General features: G+C 34.9%; 1 protein-coding gene across 1 annotated transcript in view; it reads left to right on the top strand.

The window, feature by feature from the left end:
• Positions 1 to 12,683, top strand: part of LOC106140355 (neuropeptides capa receptor-like) — a 56,185-nt gene that overhangs the window by 14,523 nt on the left and 28,979 nt on the right. Inside the window, exons 3-4 of the mRNA XM_060950267.1 lie at positions 929 to 1,128; positions 8,036 to 8,177. Of these exons, the coding sequence (XP_060806250.1) occupies positions 929 to 1,128; positions 8,036 to 8,177 (342 nt within the window). The remainder of the gene's footprint in view (positions 1 to 928; positions 1,129 to 8,035; positions 8,178 to 12,683) is intronic.

Below are 12,683 nucleotides of genomic sequence, written 5' to 3'. Positions count from 1 at the left end.
CTTAATATGATAAAAAAGAAATTAAACTAAAACATAAAGACATAACATAACGACCTTAACTTGATTAACATAAAGACCTTAGACTTGGCTATTTCTTTTCGGAATGTATTTAGTGGAATTTCACTTCTTTTTGCAGAAAAAGGATGGATGGTGGATTGTACGGCAGTTTTCATGTCATATGTTTTAATGGTCATGCCCTCAGATCCTAGTATAAATTGTGCATGCTAAAACTCTACCATTGTAATATTCGGCGCTCTAGGTCAATGGGCACTAACAGTTCAATTTTGATATACTTGACGGAGGAACTGTCGCGCCCTCAGATAAGAAGCAATGTTTTAAATCTTATGACGCTTTTTACTCGTAACTAAAAAGACGTGAAATATATTAAAATAATATGTATATTAAAATAAATATATTAAAATAATTTATTTATCTTTATTAGGGGAAAAAACGGTAACATTTATTTAATAATTATTAAATAATTAAGTGCCGTGTGGTTACCGGAACAAATAGAAAAAAAATAGGACCACTCCATCTCCTTCCCATTGATGTCGGGACAGGCGACTAAGGGAACGTGGCCTAGCAGTTTTTTTAAGACTGTTGGCTTTGTCTATCCCGCAAGGGATATAGACGTGATTATAATCTCACAAATATAATATGTGTAATGTGCCGTGTACCGGCACCAATAGAAAAATAATAGGACCACTCCATCTCTCTCCCATGGATGTCGTTAAAGGCGACTAAGGGATAGGCTTACAAACTTGGGATTCTTCTTTTAGGCGATGGGCTAGCCAATTCTATTTTAAAGCCAAAAAGCTGAACGTGGCCTATCAGTCTTTTCAAGACTGTTGACTTTGTCTACCCCGCAAGACATACAGACGTGATGATATGTAAGTACGTATATAAAAATAAAGCGTGTTCGTTCCAGCGCCACGTACGTGTCCGTGCTGACGATCTCAGCGTTCTCCCTGGAGCGGTACCTGGCCATATGCCACCCGCTGCACCTGTACGCCATGGCCGGGCTCACCCGGGCGTCCCGGATCATCCTGCTGCTGTGGCTCGTCTCCGTCGTGTGCGCATCCCCTTTCGCCCTATACACCGACATCATTTATAGGGATTATCCGCCAAGTGAGTAAGAATAAGTTGTTATATTAGGTACCGTGTGGTTCCCGGCACCAATACAAAAAAGAATAGGACCACTCCATCTCTTTCCCATGGATGTCGTAAAAGGCGACTAAGGGATAGGCTTACAAACTTGAGATTCTTTTTTTAGGCGATAGGCTAGCAACTTGTCACTATTCGAATCTCAATTCTATCTTAAAGCCAAATAGCAGAACGTGGCCTATCAGTCCGCTCAGGACTGTTGGCTCTGTCTACCCCGCAAAGGATATAGACGTGATTATATGTATGTATGTATGTATTAGGTACCGTGTGGTTCCCGGGACCAATACAAAAAAAGAATAGGACCACTCCATCAGTTTCCCGTGGATGTCGTAAAAGGCGACTAAGGAACATACATACATATGATTACGTCTATATCCCTAGCGGGGTAGACAGAGCCACCAGTCTTGAAAAGACTGATAGGCCACGCTCAGCTGTTTGGCTTAGTGATAAAATTGAGATTCAAATAGTGACAGGTTGCTAGCCCATCGCCTGGAAGAGGAATCCCAAGTTTATAAGCCTATCGCTTAGTCGCCTTTTACGACATCCGTGGGAAAGAGATGGAGTGGTCCTATTCTTTTTTGTAATGGTGCCGGGAACCACACGGCACCTAAGGAATAGGCTTACAAACTTGGGATTCTTTTTTAGGCGATGGGCTAGCGACCTGTCGCTATTTGAATCTCAATTCTATCATTAAGCCAAATAGCTGAATGTGGCCATTCGGTCTTTTCAAGACTATTGGCTCTGTCTACCCCGCAAGGGATATAGACGTGACCATACGTATGTATGTATGTATGTAAGAATAAGTTTGTTGCTCTCGTGTGTCTTCTTGGAAACTGCTTTATTTCGGAGTTTATTTTTCCTTGGGGTCTGTCTACTCTCTTCATTATATGTCTAATGTTATCAAAACTGGTAGAATAGTCATCATTATTTGCATGTATAATTTGTCGCTGACTGATCGTGAACGCACGCATAATTTTTTTTTAATTTGATCGTTGACGTTGCTAAAAATTACTTATTAGTAAGATAGTGTTTTAGATACACTATCTTAGTTGTCTTGTTAGGGTACGTCTAGTAATAATATTCTGTGTTTAGGGGTTAACGACCTGTCTTTAAGTGGAATAATTACAGACCCCGGAAGCTTCACAGAATTAATGAAACGTCTAGGAGGTGATCAACTATTTTTTATATACCATTAAATATATACATATACAATTTATATTATGAGTCTATTATGATAGTATATTAAGAGTCTGTTTTATTGCGATGGATGGATATATATGTCACTATGTAAATCTCAATTATATCAGCTAGATCTGGGACCTGGGTTTAGAGTCTTTCGAGACTGTAGACTACCCCGTAAGTTATAGAGACATAATAAGTATGTATCTAAGAAGCTATAACGAAGGAACCTAACTTTGGGTGTTTGTGTGTGTGGTTGATTTTTATACAAACCTCATAATACAGAGATGTCGTAATAGGCGATTAAGGGAATGGCTAATAAACTTGAGATTCTTGTAGGCGATGAGCTAGAACCTATCATTGTTAAAATTTCAATTCCATCATTACAGCTGAACGTGGCCTTTCAGTCTTTCAAGACTTTGTCTACCCCGCAAGCGTTATAGACGTGATTATTTATATATATGTATATAACATTGTCATAACATTTCCATGAAGAGAAATTAATTCACAAGAGTTTTGAGGTATTCCACGAGCTCCTACATTAATTTGACGTTCCATATTCAAATCGTTACACCCTTGAGAATTTTAAATTCAAACTTAACTTTCCTTGGGAACTTAATTTTAGACCTTATTAAAAATATTTAAGAACATACTTTGTTACGTCGAGATACAATGAATAATATGATTGTTTTTTAATTCTGCGATACGTATATTAAATTAATTTGATACTAAACATTATCTTACTATGTTATTTCGCGGTGCAGTTTGTTACCGCTTCTTCTGCGTGGATGATTTGGAAGCGGTACCAAAATTAGTTTTAAGGAATTGGTTTTACGTCAACCAATATTGTGAAACTTAAAGATATGTCAATTATTAATTGATGTTCGAAACGTCGAAATTTTAATATATTATGGTCTATGTGTGCACTAAGAGAAGATTTTCTGGATTTCCACGCGAACGGGAATTTTCGTTTTTATATATATTTATAAAAACCGCCGTGCCGTGTGGTTTAGCGACATCAATAGAAAAAATAATAGGACTTCTCCATCTCTTTCCCACCGATGTCGTTTAAGGCTACGAAGAGATTGGCTTATAAACTTGGGATTCTTCTTTTAGGCGATGGGCTAGCAACCTGTCACTATTTGAATCTCGAGCCAAACAGCTGAACGTGGCCTTTTAGTCTTTTCAAGACTGTTGGCTCTGTCTACCGCGCAATCCCTTGCGTGGTAGAGACGTGATGATATTTATGTATGTATATATATATATTTATCGACGCGTAAAGATATCCAATCGTGAAACGTATTTAGTTTACAACTTACTTTCATAACACCAATATTGAAAATTTTGCGCTCTAAATCTCAGCGTATTATTATACGAATCAACATCGTAAAATAACAAGGCAATTTCACTTGTAAATAATCTCTCCACTTTACATTCAATTTCGGGGGAATAGCTTTAAAATTAAGGACTCAAAGGTCTTTCAGTAAATACCTTGGTTAAAATCTTAAATGGAAAACTACTTCTAATCGTGTCACTTTAAAAATTTATAGGCTAAGTAAAAGTAATAACAAAGGTTACGTAATTAGAGCTAATTCATTCATTTATACCGTCCATTTTTCAGAGCCTGTGATTTTTGTTAAAACCATACTGCTTGTAGACAGATAGTATATATTAAATTGTCTGTTTGTAAACTCTTTATTGCACACAAAATAGAATATAACAAAATACAAAACAGTATTGATATTTCTTCCAGTCAACCAAAAAGAAAAATTCATAATCAAAGAGGCAAAGCACATGAAACGCATAAAGGATGCGTTATAATAATAAATTAAGGCATAATTCAAATAAATATAATTCAAGTGTGTTTTGGTTTATTTGATAACTGTATGAACTTAGTGCATTTCTGTAAATATATTAGTAGGAAGGCTCTCTCTGTAAATGTTTAGAAATTACGTACATAAAATTACGCCTCTTTCCATTTGCTACGATTCCTGTGAACCTTTTTCGTTTCATTTACATTCCTCGTCGGTTTAGGCCACCCAAGTTTATAAGACCATCCCTCAGGCGCCTTTTACGACATATATGGGTAAGAGATGGTTCTATTATTTTTTCTATTATTGCCAGGAACCACACGGCGCATAAGGACAAAAAAAGCAAGTTAGAGAGACGGAATCATCGACCTTTGCCATTCCCAATAACGAGTAGATTGCTCTTAGAAATGTATATATTGATAATAAGAGTCCTTTGAAGACAGCCCTCCAAACTCTACCGTATCTTTTTCATCACAATTTATTCCATCTAGTAAATAATAAATATTTCTCGTTTGTTTATAGATTCAATATAGCGTTCACTTTCTTTGTTTAGGATTCCCGCTCTTGAGCTATGTAGGTATCTTACTTATTTACATAAGAATTTCATTACAATAAGTTATGAAAATAAATACTAGAAGTTTGTAGCGGTATTTTTTTCGTATACTGAAATAAAATAATAAAATCCTTATTAATTTATCTAACTGACTGATTGATTGACATATGGATACAACACAAACTGCTGGGTCTAAAAATTCTGAATTTGATAGGTATGACTTACATTACAAATTACGAAGAGATGATTTCCCAGAAATTAATTCTGGTACTTAAAGACAAGGTAAAGACGCGTTTAGTAATGTCACATCGCGTGGCGTCTCGTCTCGGTGTGAACTGACCCTAAGTAAAAGAAATTGCATCGCGATGACAACTTTCGAGACTTCATTTCAATCTTTTGACAAAAGAGATATGAATTGACTTGCTTGTAATCGTTCAGACAATTTTATCTTTGAAAAGTTTTTATTTGTTTTTTGTTGTCTTAGCGACTTTAACAAAGTTTCTTATATTTTTTTTCTAACTTTGAAAACGAAATAATCTGAGACAAATTTTTTTATTAACTTTTCGACACCGTCGGATTTATTTATCATAGGAGGAATAAACATGTTATAGAATTATTTATCCCAACTAATATTATAAATGCGATAGTAAGTATATTTGTTTTTTTGTTTGTAGTCGCGAATCTGCATGGGTTATAATTTAAAGTTTTGAAAATGGACATACGGTACTTTTCATCCCGGCAAAATCTATAGTTCCCGTGGGATTTGCAAAAAACCTGTATTCCTTTTTAGGTGGCGCTAAATTCGGGCGAGCGAAGCTGCGGGAGAGAGCTTGTTATGAATATTCTTGTTGGTAGAAGCGGGTATAATACCTACAATTTGATTAAAAGTCAATCAGGCTGAGATGGGTCTTGTTAGGGGTTCGTTTAACAACGTCACGTAAGTACCTAGAGTCTTAATATAGATCACCTTGGCATACCTGACCAAGGTGAGCCTATATTAAGACTCCAGGTACCCTAACTTTGTTCTAATGAAAATGTACATTAAAAAATATGCATAAAGTTATTAAACTGTTTAAAATTTTAGTTATTTATTATTTTGTAAAAAAAAACGCGCCTATGAAAACGAGTTAAGATTTCAGTTAGTTTCCCATCTGACCTCTGCAACATTGCAGGGGAACTTAATCCATATTGGATCATAGTAACTACCCAGCTTCTTGAATGTGCATGTTTCTTCACGACGTTTTTCCTCGCCGTAAGAGCATCGGTTAGTATTCAAACAAATGTACATAGATAACTCGGAAAAGAGTCATTTGTAAGTACATGCACATCACGTAAATTTTTTTTTTTCATAATTAAACTCAAATCATGACGATTCCATTTCAAGCATGTCATGCTTCAAAAACAAATATGTACAATATTTGTACGCCAAATACCCTTCAGGCGAGTTTGGTCCCACTTCTCCGTTCTGTCCAATAATTTCTTTTGGCGTTATTTTTATGGTCCCTAAACGTTGCGGTTTGAGCTTTTAGGCACCACTCAGTTTGAATGTTTTGTAAAAAAAAAACGGTTTGTTTAATTTTTCCGGTGAGAATTTTGTAAATATTTAGCAATGTAATTGAATTTAACTTGAGTTTTAATAGTATTTTAGAAAAAAGATTCTTTCGAATTCCTGCTATGAGTAATATATAAATCTAATGAAATATAAATAAAATGTACCCGAAATGAGTTTTTAAACTGTATAAGGTCTGTTCATAATTAAAGTCAAACAAACACAAGCTGATATTCGTCCAATAATTACAAATTATTTAGTAAAGTTATCAACACAATATCAACCGTAGGGTATTAAAAAATCTATACAAACCAACATTGTATTTAATGGAATGGATGACTTACGAGTATTAATATGATGGACTGAATTTGTGACGGATTCTGTGACGCTTGTCGGTGACACCGGAGGTCACGGGTTCGAATCCCCGAAAATAAAGAGAAAAGAAAACTTTCATTAGCCTGGGTATTGGATGTTTATCCAGGTATATAAATATTTCTTATAAAATATAGTATCGTTGGGTTAGTATCTCGTTACACAAGTATAGAATTTGCTTCGAGGCTTTCTCAATCTGTGTAATCTGTGCCGTATAATTTATTTCATTGACTCCCAAAAGAAAAAGTAAAGATAATTATTTAGGTAATTTTTATAAGTTGAGAAATTTTGTGAAAAACAGGTAGGTACTATGCTATTCCTAAATCTTCTAGTGTGAACTACTAATTCTTTTCGTTCATCAACACTAGATACGAGTATAATAAAGTAAATTCCCCTTATTTTCTCTGCGTATGTCTAATCTAGGAGAGTTGTGGACAGATTTTGTTCCTGTTTAAAATGACGGAAAGAGGGTTTTCTGAGGAAGGTTTATATCTTTAAATGGTACCTGTGCGAAGCCGGGGCAGGCCGCTAGTATATCAGAATGAAAGTGATGTGAAGGGGAGACGTAACATACATACATACATATAATCACTTCTATATCCCTTGAAGGGTAGACAGAGCCAACATAGACGGAGATTATAAAATTCAGCGTAATATTATTCAGTATTCTGGGGTAGGCTACATGCTCAACCTAGTTCAAGAACAAAGTACTTAGGTACACGATGTTAGACCAGCCAGGAATACGGACATTACATATTAATAATGGCTCGTCTGTGCACTTGCCGAGATTGCTATCTGTCCCAGTTTAATAAACAAACATATGTATATGTATATCTTCTATCATATTCTCCGACTCAACTTTGAATGAATTAATAACACTTTGTTACATACCAAAATTACGATGTAACTCATACTTTATATAATTAATTTAGTCAAATTGGTGATTCGAGTGCAATATATACGGAATCGTAATGACAGGATACCTAATACTTTTTTTTTTCTAAATAAGTACATTTAAAATTTTTAATGTATACGCATACGTTAATATTCTAATTAATGTTTGTAATAAGTTAAATTCTTAACTATGTTTTTACAATAGAAAGCCGTGTAGGTAACTGAAAGAAATATTCTTGTTTTTATCAATAGCCTTACACCAAATTAATGGAACGCCAACTCAACTGCGCTTGGAAATTTTTATTTTTTTATTTTGGCCTCTTATGGCGGATGTAGTTTTATTTATAGAATAGTTGAAAATATTATATTTTAAGTGGAAATGTAACAACTTGAAGTGAGGCTTCACTTTTGGCTTCTTTATCTTAAGCGTTATTAGATTATCCAAAGTACTCTGGTAATTATGACAAACAACAGGACAATGATGATATTTTATGTACATACGTCTTGTTTCAGATTCCGGGAACATATCCCTGGACTCGGCATTTTGCGCGCTAATGGCTTCTTCTCCGCTTCTAGAACTAAGCAGCATCTTCTTCTTCTTCTTACCGGGGATCCTCATTCTGTGCCTGTACGTTCGGATGGGACTACAGATAAGGTAAGTCTGAAATATACTATTACTAAAGTATAGCCTACACAATACGCGGGTTAAGATTAAGCGGTACAATGGTCTGTGTCGTCGAACCCGTTCACATCCCGGGAGGCTCTAAAAAGCGGCTACTTGCTGGATCTCGTGTCTATAGCTAAACCCATGACCTTGTAAATCATGTCCAAATAAAGTTTGTCTTTATTCTATCAATGTTTAATCATCTCTCATTATCTGCGACGTTTTACTAAACGCCACAGTGGCGCCCAACGTGGGGCTAGAATCAAAACTTGAATGCCACTGTTATAGTATTGGGCTTTAATTTACTTAACTTCCGAAATAATTTATTCAGGTATAATGTTTAAGAACGTCTATGATTTTGGTAATTAGGTACGATTGTCTTAGAATCGAGCATTGAAAACTTTTTAATTATTACAAAATGGCGAGGGACTTACGTTTAAATCAACGAAACGACGAGATTAAATGAAACTCAAGTAACCAATAATGTTAAAGTACTCGTACTTAGTACTTTATATTCATTTTAAAAAAGAAGTCATTAAACCTTTAAAAGATTATCTGTAAGAACAATATATGTATGTACGTAGGTACACATACTAAAATTCATCAAAAATGAACACCAAATTTATTTGGACAGGAGATGGTAAATCAAAATTGTAAATGAGATTTATTGGAGCAAAAGCATTATATACCTAGTCTGTTTAATATAAAATGTCAAACTAATGCAATCAAAAGTTTTCTCAATAATAATTGACGAATCACTTCTGAGAAATCATGATGAAATGAATTTCTTAGTAGGTATTTATTGAATTTGGCTTTTATTACAAAATTATATGTATCGATTTACAATAGTTTCAAGTTACTAAAATATCAGCTTCGCAAAATTAAACGCTATTGAATAATTTTCACTGAGGTTGGTAATGAATTGGTTCAATAATATTTGGTTGACAAGTCAGGTATCAAAAGTATGCTCAAGCGACGAGCTGGCATGACGAGATTAATCAATGTAGAAAATGATGAAAGATGTCTCTGCCACCCTAAAATATGTACCACGTTACGGCATAAGAGCTTCCGATGTACCAGTTGTAAGCTTACTAACGACTAAAAAATTTATTATCTATTTTACTAGCCCTTCCCGTGGAAACTCCGGAAAATCCTCTCTTAGTGCAATATCGCAAAAGATAATTGATATGCGTGTCAATGGACTGAAAACCGGACCAAGTGGATAGAGAAATGTATAAAGACGGACCCCGGAACATATTATATCTGTATAGAGTGAAACCTTAAACGCGAAGATGAATGAGATATAGATAGAAAATATTTTCACTTTTATAATATATTTGACAAACCTCGGGGTGATTTATGATTAAGATAGAGATATTTTAACACAATAAACAGACTACTGGAACTACGCTCTGGCAGCGGCAGTAAGCTTAGTTTTAAGTAATTTGTTTCACGTCAACCAACGTCGTGCAAAACCAAAACATATGAGTATTATTCAGTTGTTCAAATGTCCCATAATAATCAATAAAAAAATTGAATTTAATTTGAGAGAAAGCGTACTCAGTTTTCACAGGCTGCATGCCCGAATGTAAATACATAAACTAATAAGAAATACGGGATTACCTTCAAGCTCGTAAATTATGTCAAAGACTTGAATAGAATATATTAAAAAAGGGTCCGGACTATTTCAAACTGTGGTGAAATGGTGTTTTTCTTTTTGCTTTTACCTTAAGCCCTTAAAATTCTGAATGATTCCATAATGAATAATGACCATTTTTTTATTTTTCGTGTATAAATGTGACCTTTCTATTTTGCCAAAAAAAATCTAATTCTTCAGTACATATGATTTTCAAATAAGAGGCAAATTATGTATGTACCTAATATAAAAACATTCTCACTTTGAATTACTTGGGCTGCTTATCTTCTCATTTTACTCCATGTAGTAGTGTAGTCCTTTTTTAATTACAAATTTGAATGCGTTTGCCCACATTTTGCCCGATAAATTAAACAATGAGTTGACGGTCGTACACGCAAGCTCAAATAATGCCCTTTCACTCTTGCTTTGAAATCACTCAGATGTAGGTAAGGGGAAGGATGGCTACTGAAGTAATAGGACATTAGCTCTGCCAAATGACTTGTAAAGAAATCTTTACTGAAAAGATTTGGGTCAATCCAGGGGTTTGGGGTCAATTTAATTTCTAGCATCTCTTTCGACCCACCGCTTTACGCTTTTTACGGAATATACTTACAAATTAAGAAGATTAAATTAATTGTACTTTAGCCCTTCTCCCAGAAAGGTAGACAGAGACTATATATCCCCACTTGAATATATCTCCACCCCCATCCCTGCATATTTCTTTGATACATAAACATTCAACATGTCGTAGAAGGCGAGTAAGGGAGAGGCTAATAAACTTGGGGTTCTTCTTTAAGCAGTCGGCTAGCAATCTCCCACAATTCTATATGTAATTTAGCTATGCTAAAAAATATTGCATGCCTCAAATAGCAAACTGTTGATACTGTTTTTCCATCCACATGTCTACACAGGTACCTATGTAATAAATATTTTGAGCTTGACTTTGAGTTGAGTAGGTACTCATATTATGCAAATAAAAGTTATAATTTGAATCTCAATTTTATTTATCAGTCTTTTCAAGTCGATCTCAAAAATACCGAAGATACCGAGCTTTGATTCACAATTCGGACGTTTTAACGGAGTTTAGGTTGTGTCAGTGTACTCACTGTATCGATTAATCGATGCTACAACCGATAATAATCGAATCATTGTCCCTCACTCCAATCATGGCGTATACCCGGTTAAATTCTCTCCTGCTTGCTAACAACTTGCATATACACTCATAACACGTCGTACCTTTAAGGGCTAGGCAGAGCTAATATTATAAGACTCTCAAAACATTAATAAGACGTCTGAAAGGAAAACTCAACTTGTATATGAAGTTTTTCTCGATATCCTCGGGATATCCATTCTGCGATGGTATAGCTTAAACAAGGCGTAACGTGTACCACGTCAGCCGTGAACTCAGTAATACAGAATTAAATTGACACTAAGATATACCTAGCTTAAGAAAATGAATAAATAAGGGAACTTATACAGAGTCAACAAATGGTATGATGTGAGAAAGCTAACGCTCTAGCAGCGCTGAGGCGGTATATAAACTACTAGCGACCCGCCCCGGCTTCGCACGGGTATCATTTATACAAGTAAACCTTCCTCTGGAATCAATCTATCTATTATAACAATTGTATCAAAATCTGTTGTGTTGTTAAAGATATATAAGCATACACACATTCATACTGACAGACGCGGGAAGCTACATTGTTAATACTACGTAGTGATATCCTATACTACTCGTATACTAGCAATATGTAGGTACCTAAACAATGGAAGTTAATGAAGAATGACTTGTTTTCAGTTAAAACAGAAAAAGAAAAACTAAGGGGTATTAATTAATGTAAATGAGACCTAGCATCCAAATGAATAAAGATTGTTTATTTTTATTAGAAGTTGTTATTGTTTAACTTCCTCGTCGTGTTTCCTTCTTTATTTTAAGAGAAACATATTTTTCCCCCGTTATTTTAAAATAATGCTTAGATGGTTTGGTCTTGTTTAGAGGATGAATGAAAACAGGTAGACTAAGAAAATATACAAGGGAAATGTGTATGTGTGACTGTTGGAGTGGGAAGGCCTAGACTCTATCTTACCCTTAATGAATGCTTTCTAAAGTAGATACGTTTATTTGAGGAATCTACTACTAATTTTTATACGCGAGAATCAGCGTCACAAAAGACCGTCCCGTTTGTATCCACGTATTAAATCAGATTTATAAATGTTTCCCCTTACATCAGAATTCACCAAATTTATTCTCCCTGATCTTTTTCTTTGCCATTGTTGTTTACATACCTATTTTTTTAATTCTGAAAATAATCAGAAAAATCTCGCTCTTCAATTGACATGGAAAGCTCAGTATAATTTATCACGAGTAGCACTTGGAAAATGTTTGTCTACAGATAAAATAATCAGAGTCCGATGCACATTTCGAATCGAAGAAATCTTCGGGTTTACACAAAGAGTGAATTTAAATAATATAAGAACAGACAGACAAAGCCACGTTTATCGCGAAAAGGAGATTGATGATATTTGGGGGGTACCTACGTTTAGTTTATAGTTATTTTATCTCTGTTCTGTCTTCCATGCTAGTATAGAAAGCAAGAAAAATATAATGCGTGCCATATGCTCCTCTTCTTGTGTGGCTTGTAAAAGTCAATCAAGGGAAGGCTAATAAACTTGGGATTCTTCTTTCAAACGATGGGTAATCCACTTGTAAGGGATGAAGTCGCGATTATACATATGTGTTTTTCCCCTGTGTTGCTAGGTTCGCGACAACGTTCGAAGTTCAGTCAAGAATACAGAAATAATAAAGGTTGAAGAAATAAAATGGGAGCTTCTCTTCGTGTTAACTTCTTACCCGCTCTTTG

This window comes from Amyelois transitella, chromosome 21 (genome assembly GCF_032362555.1).
Source record: "Amyelois transitella isolate CPQ chromosome 21, ilAmyTran1.1, whole genome shotgun sequence".
Taxonomy (NCBI): domain Eukaryota; kingdom Metazoa; phylum Arthropoda; class Insecta; order Lepidoptera; family Pyralidae; genus Amyelois; species Amyelois transitella.
The sequence above is the reverse complement of the archived record's forward strand: the minus strand, read 5'-3'. Positions and strand labels throughout refer to the sequence as shown.